Source organism: Charadrius vociferus, unplaced genomic scaffold, assembly GCF_000708025.1.
Source record: "Charadrius vociferus isolate BGI_N301 unplaced genomic scaffold, ASM70802v2 scaffold756, whole genome shotgun sequence".
In the NCBI taxonomy this organism is placed as follows: domain Eukaryota; kingdom Metazoa; phylum Chordata; class Aves; order Charadriiformes; family Charadriidae; genus Charadrius; species Charadrius vociferus.
This window is the reverse complement of record NW_009648877.1, coordinates 1,041,717-1,060,897: the sequence shown is the minus strand read 5'-3', so window position 1 is coordinate 1,060,897 and position 19,181 is coordinate 1,041,717. Positions and strand designations below refer to the sequence as shown.

At 42.5% G+C, this 19,181-nt stretch overlaps 1 protein-coding gene across 1 annotated transcript in view; it reads right to left on the bottom strand.

Annotated features, from left to right (window-relative positions):
- Positions 1-4,471: 4,471 nt before the first annotated feature.
- FAM180A (family with sequence similarity 180, member A) overlaps positions 4,472-19,181 on the bottom strand; it is a 26,328-nt gene continuing 11,618 nt past the window's right edge. Inside the window, exons 2-3 of the mRNA XM_009887063.1 lie at positions 5,889-5,989; positions 4,472-4,888 (exon numbers count right to left, since the gene is read on the bottom strand). Coding sequence (XP_009885365.1) covers positions 4,547-4,888; positions 5,889-5,989 — 443 coding nt within the window. The 3' untranslated portion in view covers positions 4,472-4,546. The remainder of the gene's footprint in view (positions 4,889-5,888; positions 5,990-19,181) is intronic.

The following is a 19,181-nucleotide window of genomic DNA, read 5'->3' as shown; positions in this document are numbered from 1 at the left end:
CAATTAAAAAGACATTCAGTTTAAGTAGGACTCACCAGCATATCCAAATCATTATCACACTGTAACATACAGAGGTTTGCAAGTTGGAGCATAGTGATCTTTTGACAATTTTTCTTTTTAATTCAGGATCACAGGTGTAGCTGTGTTGCATTCTTATCCCCATGTTTTGGGAGGTCTCTTTCTTCCATCATCTAGCAATGTAATTCCTGTTTTTGCTAACCGGGAGAGATATGTTTCAGGCTGCTTCTCTTCCTCCTGTTTGATAGTCTGAATGTCTCAAATACAGGTTTCTTTTCTGCTGGAAAATTATTAAAACCAAAAATCTCTTGTTCAGTGCACAGACACAAACTTGCAGGTATTCTTTCTTAAAAAATAATAAAAATTAAACCATCTGCAGCTCCTCCAGATTTTGTCTCTCTGCTATAGTTTTGGCTTCTACTTTGTATCTACCTTTACCCTACTTTTGCCCTGAGCTTGGAATTCACAGGGCGGCAATTCCAACACAGATTATACTTGGTCTCAAGATAAAAACTTGTTAAAAAGCTTCATGCAACTCTAATTCACCAATGAGGACTGTGGAAGGTCATAGTTGCTCCACCCATTATCCAAAACCCAGTCAGAACATTTGAGAAAATCAGCAGCCTTCTCTTTCTGACATGCACACAAATGGACAAAAAGACCTTTTTTAGTTGCTGAACAGTCTGTTATTGTTTCAGGGTCCAAGTACTGATGATAAATAAATAATCATTGTTTTCTAGACAGTATCTTTTGTCTTTGGTGTTTCTTCCATCCTGATCCATGAACATCACTTAGAAGGCATGGGCTGATCTCAGTACTGCTTCTTGTGGCCTCAGTAACAGTAGGATTCAGACTCAAATTGAGAATTTTAAGGCTTTCACTCTAGTCTTCTAAGGGAGAAACGTTTCTACAACTCTGCCATTATTAATGCTCTTAGTGGGGCAGAAAATACTGGAGATTTAGGACTGAATCCGCTGGGTGGTTGCATGCATGACCTGTACATAGACATCCATTTGGCCTGTATCTCATAGGAAGCCACACATTTAGGGTTTTCCATGCTCCCAAACCTTTCTTGTCTATCATCTCCCCACACTCTGCTAGTCAGACACAAACTAACCTTCCCAGACTGAACTGGGATGCTTGTGGGACACTGAGTCCTGAAGAACTGGCAAAGGCAGCTGTGCAGAGGAATTTGACGTGCACCATGAACTCTTCCTAAAATTAGTAATTGTATCTAAAGACTGTGCAAAGTTTCTATACCTTGAAACTTCCATCAAAAAATAGCATCTCGAGACCCTTCAGGCAAGCTTAGCAATTAGTTCTGGAAGCAAACATGTAGTTTATGAGAAGATTTGTCCAATACAGCCAGTGAATTTATATCTGTTTTGTCAGTTGTGTCAGAGAAACTAAAAGAATGTCTAAAATGCTAAAAAAAAAATTAAAATGTTTTATTTTAAATGAAAAAAAAATCAATTTTTTTTCCACTTTTTTAATGATCCGTAAGGTCAAATGGTAGATAAAAGGTGCCATTTAGAGGCAATGGCTCTTTACCCCATGAAAGAAGAACTGTCTACAAACATGACTTGGTCTGAAGTAGTGAGATGCAAACTGAGCTAGGGAGAGCTAACAGTCTTTCCTGTCTCCCTCCTTTGGGAGCAGGCAACCTACGCCTGCATCTTAAATGATACTGAAGGAGGGAAGCTGCCCTAAGTCCAAATAGTTGCCCTGATGCAGAGTGCTCCTTCCCACTTGAACTCTGGAAAAAGGAGGCACTCTCATTCCTATTTATTACCTCCTCCTGCCTGTTAGAGGGAAGGGCTGTTCCCCCTTCTGTCCTGTACTGTTGCTCCCATGAAGAGCTTTGCAAAGTGAGATAATGAATTACCCGTGCTGCAAGTTGCTAAATAGTAAATCTGCTGCTGCTGAAATCAATACCCTGCAACTAGTTTTATGTAGAATATTTTTATTATGACATTGACAGTCTCTGTTAAATTAACCCAGGCAGTCCAAGCACATTCCCAAGGAATAAATCTCTTTTCCTACACTACACATAGTAATGGGAGGAGGGAAAGAAACTCAAAAAGACTTGATTTTCTTTTGGGGAAGTAAAGGCTTCAATTATCAATTTGTAAGGTATAGGAAGGTATCTATGCCATAGGGAACGACTGGATATTCAAAACTGTCTGTAATTCTTTTCCGTGGGATCCTTGCTGATGAGTAAATTCTGACTGCTGGACAGTCCTTTTGTGGGGTGAGGAGAGCGGCTGGGAGGTATTTCTCTGGATGGTGACTACAACTAATTAATACTTTCTGTGGGGTTCTTGTTATCTTTGCAAACTTGGAGTCACTGCCTGTAAGGGATTTATGAGTTGCCTTGGTTGCAGGCTCTTCCAGCAAGTGGTGCTTCAGGGAGCCAAGAAGAAGCAGAACTGGAAAGGCAGGAGCGCGCTTCATGGCATTTCCCCCCCATGTGTTTATAATGCATGGTGTGGGAAGAAAACACAAACAGGTCGTCAGTGTTTATGCTGAAGGCTTAAAGGGTACGTGGACTGTTAGTGCAAGGCTGCTTTGTGGACACTAAGCTGTGTGTGCAAGTAGAGGAGATGGAGATACTTGTGGCTCAGAGCTTCGTGGTTGAGTTTTTCACAGTCCGTTGCAGTACACCAGCCAGGCTTTGAAGACAGCCAACAAAGATCTCCAAGCATAAAAGTGCACCTATGCATATGGGCATCTAAATGCAAATGTGCACACTCATGCATACACATACAGAAACTGCTGAGAGAAACAGGACTGACTCTGTCTTTTATAAGCCCTTTCTCCAGCTGCTTATGCCGTTGCCAGCCTGCCCCTAAGGCTGCTGTGGTTCCACATTCCCACGGGTGATTGCAAAACCCAGCTCTGACTGCTTGCATGATTTGCTGTTTGCTGCAACAAGTTGGTGCTGGATGGATTTTTTCAGCTCCAGTCTTTGGAGTATCCCCGTTAAGGGGCACAGAAGAATTCATTCCTTTTGCTCAAGTGATGCAAAAGCAGTTAAAGATGATTCAGAACTGGGGCTGGAATCCTCAGTTCTCTTTTAGAGCCTCGGGGATTTGTGATTTGGGCCTGTCTCCTAAAGATATGCAAACAGAGAGATAGATAGTGCTGGTATAAAGGGATGAAATAAATGTTCAGCTCTTTTCCTATGCTCTGGAAATAGAAGAACCCCTAATATCAATAGAGAAACAGAGTTCATGTAACTTGTTCACAAAAAATAGGGGATTTACTTTAGAAGATTTTGGATTTTTCATTGCTAGTTGTCTGTTTGACAAAATATATCTCCTTTTTCTGTTCATTTTCTGTCTATGATTTTTTGCCAGTTTATAACAATCAGTTGCTCTATTTCCACAAAAAAAAAAGCTAAATTCCGGTAAACTAGTACTGCTTTTGCACTGCTCCCAAATTCATAATTCCCACCACTGGATTGGTGAAGAGCTAAGTGGTCAGATGCAATTGTTTCCTGACTGAACAATTTAGAATTCTTCCATGTACTCAGCACTTATTTGCACACACACACGAGCATACGCACACATATACACAAGTGAATATATAATTTACCATCAAAAATAAGCCACACTGCTAAATTCAGCACCAGGTATGTTTTAATGCACCTTCCTCCTTTGCCTCAGGGGGATCCTGAAGCATGGGTTTAGATGACCTACGTTCAAGTGATAGAACCAGGAAAAATGTGTCATCGCTAAATTAAACAGGCCCTTTGTCTTGCCTTTGACTCCGCTGTGGAAAATCCATGTTTCCTTCAAAAAAACAAGGAGCAGAAGCAAAGTCAAGTGCAAATAATGAAAGAATCATTGCAGACTGTTTGGGAGGGTGGCTTTTGGTAAGCGGGGAATATGTTCACAGGCATTGTTTACTGCTGGTGTTCACAATGCCCTTTGTCTTCTGCAAATGTTATTGCAATTAAAAACTGGCTCAGCCAAATGAAGTGAATCAGACAGTGCTTATTTACAAGAATATTTGGAATGAATGCTATTTGGCATAATTTCTGAAGGCTGACAGTTATGAAACCTCTTCCTTTTACAGAGGGCCTTTGCATCTCTTTATTATTTATGTTCTTTTACTGGCCAGCCAAAATATGAATTTGATTTCCCAGCTAGGAAAGCAGCATTCTGCAGCACATACTCATAGGTATGTGAGCATAAGCATAGTATAGTTATGTATTGCTTACAGGAAACCCACAGGATGAAACAAGGGCATGTCTGTCTGGGGTGTACACCAGACTCCCTTCTTTGCCTGTCACAGAATATGCCTCCAAGCCAGCACAAAAATCAGATTCCCAGGACTGAAGATAATACTTTTCCCCATTTAACACGGAACTATAAAGTGGATTCCACAAGAGGGAGCTAGAAAACAAATAATCTTTCGTGAAGCGGGCTATTAAACTCTTTACAGAATAAAGTGGAGGACGTGCTACATGTGTCCCTTATCAACCAGAAAAGGTGGCTGAATTGCTGTTGCATCAAATCTCCTACTATGACGGCTCTTTGTTGTATGGGAACATCAAATCGTGCTTCAGGGCTTTGTAAAGACTGACAAAGGATTCAGCCCAAGTGTCTTTTTGGTGCCCCTGGGACTGAGCAGCCCTGTAGGCCGTGTAGACCATGGTCAGCACTGTCCTTTCAAAGTCTTCTTTCTTGAGGACCCTTGGGTAGGAAGACAGCCTGCTACTCAGCCTGCGGATCTCTGTGATGCTCTTGGGGATAATCTCATTGCAGATGGTGCCAAACTCAGCAGCCTTCCTCAGTGAAGCGAGCTCCTCATCTTTGATGGAGATCCTCTGATGTTTGTCAATGTCAAGCTCAGCTAAAAGAAACTGGCACAAAATCAGAACACAGAAAGCTATTTATCTTCTCCAAGAGACTCTAGGCAGAGTAAATGTGAATTAACAACATGTTCTTAGGTCTTTACTTTAGGCCAAATGGAGACAAAACTCTCATTGCACTGGCTAGAGGTGGGGCAGACCAGAAAGTATGTGAATGCTGCACTCCTGTGTTACCTACCTGGGAAAATGAGAGACAGGCTATGGGGAAAGGAGAGAGGCAAAGCAAAAAGCGGGTAGTCTTCTGTTGTCCAAAACAAGTATGGGTTGCTGCAGGTGCTGTGTGGGGATTAGAGAGGTGGAGACAACAGCACAGCCGGGAAAGGCCGTTTACCCTGCCAGGGATAGCAGTGGTGGCCTAGCTCTGTACAAGAGAGCCCTGCAGTGGCTTCCCAGCCCATCTACCCTGTTTGGACATCCAGTCCCAGTTTCTCAAGCTGTGGGATAGATTTGACCCGTGCGCCTCCTTCATGTGGGCCATTTTCCTTTAGCTAACCATTTCGCTCTGTTCCAGACTGTGCATTACATCTGCAGTCTCCGCTGCTGTGAAAGAGGGGACCTGAATCATTTTGAATTGAAACAGTCATGCACTTGGGATTACTTTTCAATGACTGATACTCATGGCTTTGATGATTTGAACAAATAATTTGGGACTGAGACTTAGACTGAAGAATTTAAATGCATTGTGTTGTTAATATGTAACTGTTCTGGAAGAAAGTTGCTTTCAGTGGAATGCCACTGGTTTTTACTTTGCCTGTCAATGAGCTAGAACCCACATTTGAGGTACTGCAAGCAACTGCTGCCTGCTTAAGTGCTGAAAGAGCTGAGTTTGTCATATATATGCCCGTTCCCTCCCTTCTGGTGAGCTATTACATAGTCAGCAATGGATTTAATGCTGGGATAAGTAAAAGACAGATAATGGATAGCCCCAGTATGGATAGTAACCCCAGTCTTGCTTAGTGCTTAAGGTACCGTCTGCTCCCATATACTGAACCTCATAAAGCAGGACCACATCTTCCAGCGAGTTTTGTAGCACTGGGTTAAGGAAGGCAGCTGAGGACCTCTTGAATCGCTGAGCAGCTGGGAAAAGCATAGCTGGAAAATAATAATGGGAAAAGAGAGGTTCCATAGGGTGGCAAACACTGAAAAGAGAAAGCACTTTTCAACACTAGATTGTTGCAAATTTTTACTGTACAGTATGACTTCTCACTGTAATTAAAATGACTGCTTTGACCATAATCTATTAGGGATAGAAGTTAGCTGTTTGTCCTGTATCTATACAATGTCTAACACAGAGTGGTTTATAATCCAAGCCTGGGACTTATGTACCAATAGATAAATTTGGAAACCAGGGAAAAAAGGAAAAAAAAAACACCACCTGGTATAGACTCTGTAACCTAAATTCAGTCCTGTTTCCTGGGCCATTGCCAACTGTTGACTTTGTTAAAGTTTCACTTGTTAATGATATTTAAGTTCATGTAATGCAAGGAGAAAGAAACCAGGCCCTCAGAGATTGTGTTAATTAGGACCTTTACTATCTAGCATAAGGAAAATTAATTGGGATAATACCAGGTATGAAGTAATTCATGCTTAACCTAGCAAAGGGTATTTTATTAGCTAGGAAATTAGTTGGGGAATAAAGTATAGGTAAAATAGTTTGTTGAATTGCAATAAACATCCTGCACGTGGATACTACAAACAGTAAATACATACTGCAGGGATGAGTTTCAAGCATTTTGGTAAGCCAGCTACAGAGCTAGGTGCTTCCTATTGGATCTGTGTAAGTTTAGATTAAAACTTGTTTAAATAACCAAATAGTACTTGCAAGGTATGTGACTAAAAACCTGAAGGAATGAATGCACCAAGTAAAAGAACAGAGGTGTTGAAAAGGACTTGGTCTCTGCAGTAACCTTTTCCCAGCATGATGCCTTTACCACCCGAGTATCTTTTCTGGCCCAGCCAAAGAGGTGGTGAGTTTGGTCACAAACTGCCTGCAGGTTCTGCTCTGCAAGAGTGTTTGCCTGGATGACCACAGGTAACTGGAGCTATACCGATTTTCTGCTGCTGCTCCGTCACTGATGTTCACCCCTCTTGCTCAGAGCTTTGCTGAGACACACTGGAGCTATTCCATCTTCTCCTCTTGGCAATGCAAGAATGCAATGGAGTGCATGTGAAGCACTTGAAACTTCAAGCGCTAATTGCTGAGTAATTAAAACTTTTATTACTGGGAAATTAAAACTCTAATTACTAAGCAGCTGGCAGAAATCCAGTCCATAATGATGACAATTCATTTTTATCTTTTTTAGATGCCCTTTCAGTAGAAACAACCTCATAGTGCAGAGTACCTCTACATACGCAGATGGTTTGCATCTGAAATATTCCCTGAGCCATGGAAAAGGTGTCTATGGCATCTTGCTTTGGTGCTGTCATGCTTATTGTCATTACACTGATTGCTTTTATCTTTGGGGCCAAGTGCAGATTCCAACCAAGGAGCTGAGTTAGGAGTCATCAGATTCAGCTCATCACCACTCACCCAGAAAAGCCGCAGTGAAGGGCTTGCACAAAAATGAATGCCGTATTATCGATTTAGTACTGAGCCACTTGTTGAATCACAGGTAACATCTCAGAAAGGAGGTGGGGTTTTCTACCCAGCTCTTCACAGGATGACAGGGATTAGATTAAGAGATTCAAAGGGACAAGAGTCTGAGCTGCTATATTGTGAGAAAAGACTTTGTATGCGTATCAGAAGTGTGCCATGCTCTGTAGGGACCAGGCTAGCACCGATTCCCTGATCTCATTACCTTGTTCCCAAAACGTATCAAACTTTGTTACAGTTCTTAGAGACTCAACTCAGAAACTATTTCAGAGCTCATTTGTATTTGTCATGGTGATCTGATTTTCCTGATCCACATTTTATTTCAGTCCTTCCCTATCTCTCTCTTCCTGCACAGTAGTCAAATTCTTCCACCATCACTCCCTCCACCATCTTCTCTATGAATTCATGAGCTCCTCTGAGACTACATGAGCATTTGAAGCAAGCACTCTCTGATTTTCATTACACTGACTTAACACACATGTAAGTTAAGCACAAAAGCTGAGATAGAGATTTACATCCAGTTTCTGCATTTAGTGATTGCAAATTCCACTTGAAAATTTTCTGCTGACTTTACTTTTTCCTGCATTTACTTACATCTTTGACACGTGTTAGCTGGACAGTATCAAAGAACAGCAGAGGAGTATTACTGTGACTTACCATCTCATTACTATTTTCTTCCCCAAGGGAGTTCTCTGTAAAGCTAACAAACAATGATTTCATGGGAAGATGCAGAGCAATGTGCATCATTTTATGGTAATATTGCAGCCAATTCATTTCAATGGCAGTGGCCGTGAATGAGGAGCAAAGATCCCTAATCAGTATTGACAGAGAAAGCCCAATCCAGTGATCTCTGAAGTCGGTGGAGAGACTCCTATTCATTTATTGGTTTTACTTCTCTTACAAATGTGTCAAGACATCTCCAATGGAGATGTGGATGCTTCTGTCCTAAGGCCCGAACAGTCACATAACAAAAAGCTTAGAGGTGAAGTATGAAAAATAAGGTTTTGATTATCCTTACTGAAAACGTTTTCTGTTATATATCTGTGTACTACCAGACTCACCATCTTCCAAATCCCTTCTTCAGAGGGGCTTTAGGAGCGCTCCCTGATCTGACCTCCCTCGCTGCCCACTGAAGCCTCAGGGCTGGAGGTGGATGGGAGAAGTGCGCCTGAGCTGAGCCACCTGCTCCCAGCCCACCTACCTGACCCTGAACAGCCTTATTCTGTGCCCTGGAGTGCACTACTGCTTGTGCCTGAAGATGGTGGGCAGCCAACAAGTCTAGTCCTAAGGGTGGCTAAAAGCGCCCATCAAAACGTAGTGCAGGAGTCCCTGTTCTCTGCACCGCTCACTGCAGGAGTCTGTCCAGTCTCCTATGGCTCTGTTGACTCAACTCTGATTCTCCTTAAGGACTACTCTGAGTTTTAAACAAAAGATGCAGCAGTGTTTGCCAACTGGTTGGCCTGCTTCTAACTATTTAGCTCATTACAGCTTAGAAATTTCTTTACAGTTTAAATGTACCATCCCATCTGAGGCTCACAACAGATTAATTTTAAAGATGCTTTCATCTTTCTTAAGAATTGTGCCAGAATTTTCTGGAGGACCTCACTAGCCACGTGATAAACATTTGTGATCCTTTCGCAGGTTTTCCATGCAGTTTCACTGGTGAGGATACAGATGTTTGGTTTTGCTTTCCAGTTCACACTCCTGCTCATGATTTCCCAATTGCTGCCTGTGATGTGTTTGCTCAATAAGTACAGAGCATAGCTGCAGGAGTGCTCAATTATTTGTGCATCATCAATGCCCTTTTCTTCTCCTATGAAGATATGAAGCCAAAAGCATGAATCAGGCCCATCACTCCAAAGCACGTACAGCTTCCTGGGGCTCCAGGACATGAACACAGTTTAACTGGGGTCATAACTCAGTAGGAATTATTTTGATTGACTCCAGGGGCATGAAAAAGACCTATCTCATTGCTTCAGTGGGACCCCTTTCACGAAGGACAGGAGGAGCAGAGGAACAAGAAGGACTTGTGGGCCAAAACTCCTGACTCCCTGCTGGCAAAGCAAAGCGCCTGTCAGCATAGGGAAAAAGCAGTGGCCCAGCAGGAGTTGTCCTGTAAGCCAAATTCAGTCAGCAGGCTGCCAGTTACGTCCTCCTGTCTTAGATTACTAGGGCCTGACTCTAAAGAAACTCAGGAAAATAATTTCTTTGGGCATCGCTGGCTTCCTGGGACCAGGCCCCTATTTCTGGGAGTGTAAGGCAGGGAACGGTTGCACAGGCAGCAGCAGTTCCTGTTCAGTGATGGACATAAAAAGGAAAAGCGATCTCTGAAACTCCTTTTTTTTTGTGTTCACCAGCAGTTGTAACAGGGATTAATAGGGCTCTGCAAAACCATACCCTCTCAAACCACTGCAACTGTCTTTTTACTGCAAGCTCACAGACACCAACTCTCTCCCCTTAGTAGTGAGAAACTGCTACAAGATCAGCAGTACATCCAGCTTGATCCTTCACAGCAAAAGTTGCCCTTTCCTGCTCAAAGCTTTTGAAGTCAGGACTCCTAGAACTCAAAAGAAAGAAGTTAATGCATCCCAAATTATGATGACAGCAATTTCTCCCTATTTGGCTTTATCTTATTGGTAAAGCAGGGAATAAAAATATTGTTCAGTTGTTCAGTGCTGTGGGTGCATTTGTGCATGGAAACAAATATGCATACTGCCCCCGAAATGAAAGGAAAGGAACATGTGAAGCTTTATAGGTTATTGTTCATGAAGGCATGGTAAATTATGTAAAGCATTTTTTTATAAATTCATTGGCTAGTGTTGTTTTTTTTCTGTCCTGTAACAAGCCCAGAGAAACAGAGCATTTGAATTGTACTCGAGTGGTGTGAGTTTTTCCCTAGCCTAAACATCACAGGGCTAGAAAAGCAAATTAAAAAAATCCGTGGGCATGTTCAGCCTTTTTTTTTTATGTCAGTTTCTCCAACAGTCAAGAAGGCCATCTCCTGGGCCAAGCGCATAACCCTTTTAAGCTTGCTGGAAATTTTCCATGTGTCATGACATTTTTCTCCAGCCTGCCTGGAATTTGCACTAAATGGATCTCAGCATACCCAGAGGCTCCTGTCAAGAGAAGACCTTTGTTGATAACCTGGTAACATATTTTTCTCACTATCACTGACTTCTTTGAAAGATGAAGATGATTCTTCAAGATGAATTCAAGCAAATGAATTTGACGAATTTGCCAAACAAATGAACTCAGCACTGTCCACAAGGTGATTCTATAGGCAGACGCAGCAGCCGTTATAATGCCATGCAAAAATTAGGAGTGATTTAGGCTGGCTGAACCTATTTCGTTGCAGAGACTGCTGCTCCTATAAGTCATTGTTGCTTTGGATCCTAGGGCAAATACCTGAAATGCTCACAACAGGATTTACTTTAATAGTGTATGGGAAGCATCGTTTTGAACTCAGACTCTACATGTCGCCTTGACCATGCACTGCAGAAGAGAAGAGGACATGAGTGTCAAAGTTTGCGTACCCTTGATAAAGGCTTTTTGTTTCATGTTCTTCTTTGATCACCTTGCTTATGAGGGTTTATAATCAAACCAGAAGTATATTTTATACATAAAGAGTTTTATTTCTGTCAGTTGAGTCTTTGATGGGTCCTTATGCTGAGTTGCTCCACTGCTAGAGTAACAATTCACTATCCCCAATTTACTGCCTCAGGATAACTGTGAAAGACCTGTCCCTACCAACCTGCAGTCAGTCAAAGTCACTAAATATTTTGCTACTCTGAGCAACTGCCTGCTTTGTGCCTGCAGCAGATCTTGGTACCAGAAGCATTGCTTCCTCTATGGTGAAATGCTGTTGACCTCTGAGAGGTGTGTGGTGGGCAGTGCAAGTAGTAACATAAATCACAAAAAGTGCAGTGTTAATAAGCGATGAACAGGTTTCATGAATAGTAATCCCATATTTCTTTACTTCTTGTCCTGCACTTACCTCATCCCTGGAAGGATGCGTGTTCACCAATTGCAAGGTGTTTATACTGCCCTGGGCTTGCAGTCACTGCCGGGACAGAACCTGAGCTTTGTCTGGCCAGCCCTGTAATGGAGTGCACTCAGGCATAGCTCCTCTATGCTTCCTCACTTTTTGCTTTTCTGTATCAAAACTGCTATATTAGAAATGACTGAACACTTTGCCCTAGCACAGGAGAAATGGAAAGAGAGGGAAGCTGGAGAAAGAATAAGAGGAGTAAAATAAGGGAAACACAAAAACCTAGAAAGGCAAGGAAAAAACACTGCAGTGCTATAAGCTGGCTTCTGAAGCTTGTGTCTGGAATTGCAGTTACTCACACAAGTGGCTCCCATGACAACATGGGCAATGCAAAATCTTGTGCATTCCAACTTTAATACATTTAAATCTCCATTATTGGGATATTAAATCCCAGTCCCCCTTAGGAGAACACAGCAGTGTGAAGGAGAAGACATTTTAATTACAAACCAACATGAACTAGCATATTTTTAAAAGCAGCTACCAAGAGATTTTGCCTCTTTTTACTTTCAGCTCCATATCCTTGCTCTCTTAACTCCTAAGACTAAAATTAATAGCTGCAATGGTCTCTCTTTATTCCTGAATCACAGAATCATAGAATCTTAGAATGGTTTAGGTTGGAAGGGACCTTAAAGACCATCTAGTTCCAACCCCCCTGCCATGGGCAGGGGCACCTCCCACTAGACTAGATTACTCAAAGTCCCATCCAATATATCTCATAATATCCAATCTAAATCTACCCTCTTTCAGTTTAAAACCATTACTCCTCATCCTGTCAGTACACTCCCTGATAAAGAGTCCCTCCGCATCTTTCCTGTAGGCCCCTTTCAGGTATTGGTACGCTGCTATAAAGCCTCCCTGAACCTTCTCTGCTCCAGGCTGAACAACCCCAACTCTCTCAGCCTGTCTTCATAGGAGAGGTGGTCCAGCCCTCTCATCATTTTCGTGTGGCCCTCCTCTGGACTTGACCCAACGGCTCCATGTCCTTCTTATGTTGGGGGCCCCAGAGCTGGATGCACCACTCTACATGGGGTCTCACGAGAGTGGAATGGAGGGGGAGAATAACCTCCCCTGACCTGCTGGCCACACTTCTTTTGATGCAGCCCAGGATACAGTTGGGTTTCTGGGCTGTGAGCGCACATTGCTGGCTTATGTTGAGCTTTCCATCAACCAACAGCTCCAAGTACTTCTCCACAGGGCTGCTTTCAATTCACTATATGCCCAGCCAGTATTTGTGCTTGGGATCGCCCAAACCTACGTGCAGGACCTTGTACTTGACCTTGTTGAACTTCATGAGGTTCGCATGGGCCCACCTCTTTAGCCTGTCCAGGTCCCTCTGGATGACATCCTTTCCCTCCAGCGTGTTGACTGCTCCACACAGCTTGGTGCCATCAGCAAACTTGCTGAGGGTGTACTCAAACCCACTATCCATGTCACTGACAAAGATTTCAAACAGTGCCGGTCCAAATACCAACCCCTGAGGAACACCACTCGTCACTGGTCTCCACTTGGACATCGAGCCATTGACCACAACTATTTGATTGCGGCCATCTAGCCAATTCCTTGTCCACTGAGGGGTCCATGCATCAAATCCACATCTCTCCAATTTAGAGACAAGGATGTCGTGCGGGACAGTGTCAAACGCTTTGCACAAGTCCAGGCAGAGGATGACTGTTGCTCTTCCCTTATCCACCAACACTGTAACCCTATCATACAAGGCCACCAAATTTGTCAGAGATGGTTTGCATTTAGTGAAGCCATGTTCACTGTCACCGATCACCTCCTTATTTTCCATGTGCCTTAGCAGACTTTCCAGGAGGATCTGCTTCACGATCTTGCTGGGCACAGAGGTGAGTCTGGCTGGCCCCTAGTTCCCCAGGTCTTACTTTTTTCCCTTTTTGAAAATGGAGGTTATGTTTCCCCTTTTCCAGTCAGTGGGAACTTCACCAGACTGCCACAACTTCTCAAATATGATATAGTGGCTTAGCAACTTCATCTGCCAGTTCCTTCAGGACCCATGGCTGCATCTCATCAGGTCCCATGGATTTGTACACCTTCAAGTTCCTTAGATGGTCTCAAACCTGATCTTCTCCTGCAGTGGGCAGTTCTTCATTCTGCCAGTCCCTGCCTTTGCCTTCTGTTACTTGGGTGGTGTGGCTAGAGCACTTGCCAGTAAAGACCGAGGCAAAAAAGTCATTGAGCACCTCAGCCTTCTCCATATGCCTGGTAACCAGGTCTCAAACCTACACTTCTGTGCTTCATAAATGTCTTGAGATGTGTTAGATTAGTTTAATGTGCAACAAAGTTTCTATAGAGAAACTAGAGTGGTAATAGCCTTTCTAGCTACTTGGCATGAGTAAGAAATGTAAAGGTGTATTAGAAGGACCAAAAAGACCCTTATGTTTACAGAAATGGATATTGCTGGAGAAGGAAATGGTGCAGCTGAGCCTGTGTTTGTGAGAGGCAGAGGATATTTTTTTCTTTTATGATTTAAGTAAAATGGTTTCAAAGATGTGACTAGCATCAACCAACTAAAATTGTCTGAAAATTTATTCCCTCAGATGGAATTTCCATTATGCTGCATTTTCACCTGTTCCCAGCCTGGAGCAACATATGCTTTGTTATTTACTCTTCCCTTGGTCATAAGGAGGGGGTCCCCGCCTGGAATTTCTCTTGCTCACAAAAAAAGATTCAGTCAGCCAAGAGAGGCCTTTGACTTGCTGGAATAAAGTTGCTGCAGAAGGTACAGAGAGAGAAAAAATGCACACAGAAAAACTGAAGGAAGGAAGAAGTAAGGGAAATACATCGTTATCCTTCAGTTTGCTGCCATATTACCAGGAACTGGGGATAGGCTATGGTGAACACTATATGAGCGAAGGGCAGCAATAAAGGAAGGAAATGCAACCGTGTTCCACAGGTTTAACACAGAGACAATAAGCAATTTTGGTAACACAGGAAATTTCAGGCAAAGTTGGGAAGTGAACCACTGCTTTATATCCCTGTCTTCATTGCAAGGTCGTCTCTCCTTCCCTGCCTGTGTTGCAGCACTTATGCAAGGGGAAAACACAAAGCAATCTTAATTAAACACATTAAACGCATTTGAAAATGTTTCTTGCAAATGAACAAGTGAAGGGATATAATGATGATCCCATCTACTTCCATTTCTCCCAGGAAGGAGCAGAAAAGGGAAGGAATGAGGGAGGGGAGAAATGCAGCCGGCTGTTGGTGTTTTGGTGTGCTGAGCCATGGGGAAGGATCCTAGAAGCAGCGTGAAGTGGATGACTCTCCTTTTGAAGAACGGAGTGAGAGCAGCGGAAATCAGAGCTCTGCTTCACGAGAAAAGACATTGCTGCAGCAGCTCCAAGAGCTCCATGCATCATGCTATTGCTGCTCTGAAAGGAAAGCCCTTCAAAACTAAATCTCTCTCTTCAGTTCGCTGCCCTTTTTATATCAGCATCACAGAGCCCAAAGCGGTGGGCTCAAGCCCCACATCCCAGGTATGTATTTACACAGAGCTGAGACACTGAACACAGAGGAAAGGTGTCCACTAGTAAAGAATGGCCTTTTTACATTTTGTTGTACTTTCTTTTTCAGTCAGGCTTCCTTGGTTTCCTGGCAGGCAAAGGCGACTGAGTAGCTAGGGTTTTGCTGAGACTGACCTAATCACAGCTGCAGCTGCAAGGGGCAGTCTGGCGCAACTGCCTCCGAGTTGGGCTCTCCCTCCCTCCCTTTGTGCTGACACCGCTCTGTGTGGACACACAGTGAGCCAAGCCAGGGATCTGTCTGGTCATGAATGAAGGGAAAAAGCAAACCAAAATAGGAGTGGTAGATTTTAGCTGTCTCACTCCCCATCGCAGTTGCTATGCCATCAGCGCTCCTACATGTGAGAAACTCCCAGTGCAAGTGTGGTCCAACGGCTCTTAGGAGATTTTTCATTTTTCAGATGACATAAGGATGGATGTCAGCCCTAGTTAGGAAAAGCAGAAGCCCTTCCTCATGCCTACACATCCTTGATCTAACCACCAAGCTCATGGGCCCTTTTCTGTGGATGGCCACCTCAATTAGTGTAGTCATTGCTCCTGCTAGAGGTGAGGATCGGCTGCAGGACTAGTAGCTGCCAAACACTTCTTTCCCTTCTATGCTTACATTCCTCTGAACTTTTAACAGGGTAAATTCAACTGGCACAAAGAGTGTCTAAAATCACTGGATGGTGAGAAAGGAATCAAAGTTCCAGTTTGAACCACAGACCTAGCAGGGAGCAGTATGAATTTTATTTCGTTATCACAATTGACAGCTCAGATTATTCAGTCCAGGTATTAACTATCGTCACTGACTAGTTTCATAAAATGTCTATTCAGAGAGTAGAAACAATATCATGTGCTTTGTTTAAACAACTAATACTATGTAGATTTAGGAGCTCTCTTGGAAATTACCTTGCCTTTTTATCTGGGGGAACGGCAATGCCCTACTACATGCTACCAAAAGAATTAGCAGGTTTCCATCTCATGATGTCTTCAAGTTCAAACTGTCTTCCTTTTCAGAAAATAAGCATTAATGAAACACAATGCATTGGATCTGTTGAAAGGGACAATACATGAATTTCTGTGCAGGTGGCCAAACTGAAAAAATACATGGACATTCTGACTTTAAAATCTATAGTCATATGACCTGCAGATTAAGAAAAATAATGAAAGTTTCTTGCTATTGTTGATTGAATTGTCCTGTGCTGAATTATCCTATGGGAACCGTTCCACTGAAGTCATGGAGCTGTGAGTTGAGGTGGAGAAAAACACCCTGAACCCCAGAATTATTCACTTAAATTATATGTGAATAGTTTCAACTAGCACGTAAATTCAAATGTTTGATGGTGGATCTAGAAACTGTTATTGAACTGATAACAAGTTATTTATTATATTATTTGTGTATGAACTGCTAACCCACATGTAATAGCATACCTACGAAACAACAAGCTATTCCTCAAACTCACTAAGTATCAATATTGCAGTTTAAAACTAAGGAGCAATAAACCTTATATCGACCATTTCTTATCCCTCAGATTAGAAATAACCAGAATTGTCTTCCCCTTTCCTTCAAATCCCCATCTGAGCTGAAATAAATTCTTTGGAGGAGAATACATAAATCTCAGTTTTCTGCTTCCTCTGCTCTGGGATTTCACTTGTTCTTCAAAACCAGGGAAACCCCAGCTGCCTTTCCAGCTGTTCATTGAGCTCCAAATGTCAGTGCACCTGCTACTGGTTTTCTTAATGACATGAATATGTGCTGGATAGATAAAGCGTATAAATCAGCCTTGCCCAATAAACAAGAAGCAGGGGGATACTGGTCCTTTCTGTGAGGAAATGAGTTGTTTCTGGAGACAATGCCGTTTCAAATCATTGTATGTTTTCTAGTAGTGATGATAAAGACAAGAAGTCTGAGAAAGTAACTCAGAGCTGATGATGGATTCAGGTATTTTTCTGAACTTAACTGGTACAGATGTTTTGCCACCTGAGCAGAACACAAAGGGTGAAAAGCTGTGCTGTATCCCTGGGGAAGAGGCAAGGGAATCGCATGTCTCTCCTGCAGTGGTGAGTGAGGGTTACCATGAGAAAGAATCTGTCCTGTCAAGTTCACATTCAAGTATGAATGTCTGGGCCCCATTATGTTAATTTTTGCATCTGCATTAAAAGAATATTAAAAAAAAATTGATGGAACTCAAATATGATCATCCACAAAATCTAATCAGTGGATTTCAATGTGTGCATATGCAATGGTGGGCTAAGACAATCTTTGTGAAATTGCTGGAAACGAAGCAAAGAAATCTGAAGGATGAATGCAAAATGGGTTATTTTTACAGCTGCCTTCACCACTCCACAAACACACATATGGGATTTCCATTTTACAAAGCTGTCATTTTTCCACCGTTCCTTGTTATTTCATGGTCTCTCAAAATCTGACTATTCCTAGATCTTTCAGGTTTCACAATCTGCTGAAATAAAGCTGAGACTGACGTACAACTGGATTCACCATTAAATAAAGAAAGCCCTGCCAGAACCTTGAGCATTGCAAATTGCTGAAGGCAGCTGGACACCTTGGACAAGGTCCTCAGATGACCTGAGCTGGCACCACCAGCCCTGTGATGCTGCTCTGTGGGCAGCCAGGTCACAGAGAGCCTTGTGCTGTGAAAGGCACGATTGGGATCGGAGAGAAGAGAACGTTAGATTCAGGCTTATGAAAATCTTACAGCCAACAAAATAACCCAAATATCTTGTTTTCTGAGCCTCAAAATGCTGACAGTTGCTCCTGAAATTGATGGAAATTCAAAACTCAATGTCTTTCACTGCTGCAGTTCCTGCCCCTGTGGATGCCATCTCTCCATGGCTCCCAGCTCAAGAGGACCCTGCCAGTTTGTCCCGTGTATCTGGTTCAGTACTATTCTTCCTTACCATACATTCTTTTCTCCTGGAATCGTTTAAGCTGAACTTGTAAAACAGATTTTGGCTTACAGGGAAATAGTCTAAGTAAATGTTTAAGGAAAAAATGTTAATGACCTCATGATCTAAACTTAGGAAGAATAAATTTGGAGAAAGGGAGGAAGACTTGGTTTCCAGTAAAAATCTCTAGCATGCTGCTGACTGAAACCAGCTGGGAGTTTATTCTTTGATTTAACTCCTCTGTGCGTGGGGACTGGTACAGAAGACATTATTACTGTGGAGAAGCAATTTAGATAAGCTGCTGTGATACTCACATTGTAAACTTCAACCTGTCTTCCTGGATTTGGGGTTTCTTCTTACTAATTTGAACACTCTGAAGCTTGCATAACAAATTGTGCTTACTTAGAAAAGTTTTTGCCAGCACGTATACGCTGCTTGGGTTGTCATTACAGGCTACCAATGAAAAATCTTTTGGTCAAACTGGCATCTGTTGTCTTGTGCCTAGAGAAGCACTCCTTGAAAAAACTAGACTTCGTCGTGTGATAATTCTGCATGACGGTTCTTCCTCAGCTTGGTAGTGATGATGATGATGTCCCAGATAAGCTTATAGAGATCATCTGATTATGAACGTGTGATTGACATTCATCTTACATCATCTTCATATGACTTCCTTTTGTCATATTAGGGGAATTTTATTACTAGTCAGAGGTAATCATTGTCTGAGATACTGGAGCCCACTAATTCTACAAACTAATCATTTATAGGGGTAGATTGACATTTAGCGTGGCCAAAAATTAAGGCAGGGACTACTTGCCCCTCTATTTATGTGTTTAAATGCTAGCCCCAGTAATCTTTAAGTTCTGTTTTCACCTCTGAGCAGTGTGCAGATATTAAAGATTAAGCAGAATGCAAACTAGCTTGTCATGGCTTATCTTCTCAGACACACTGGATCAGTAGCTGTTACCCATTGCATTGGGTTACAGAAAGAGACTGGCCTGAGTGCTCCAGAGACAAGTAGAAGGTGATTTATAACTTTGTTTAAATAATGCATGCACTACTTTGTCGACAAAAACACCCATAAGGAAATGCACTGGGTTTTGAAAACAGGTAAGTAAACCTCAATATGTTGAAGTAGCTGCTCCCAGCTGAATTGCAATGAGAAGGACTAGCACTTTTTTCCACCTCAGCAGGCAGACATTCAGGGGGTGCTGAGGG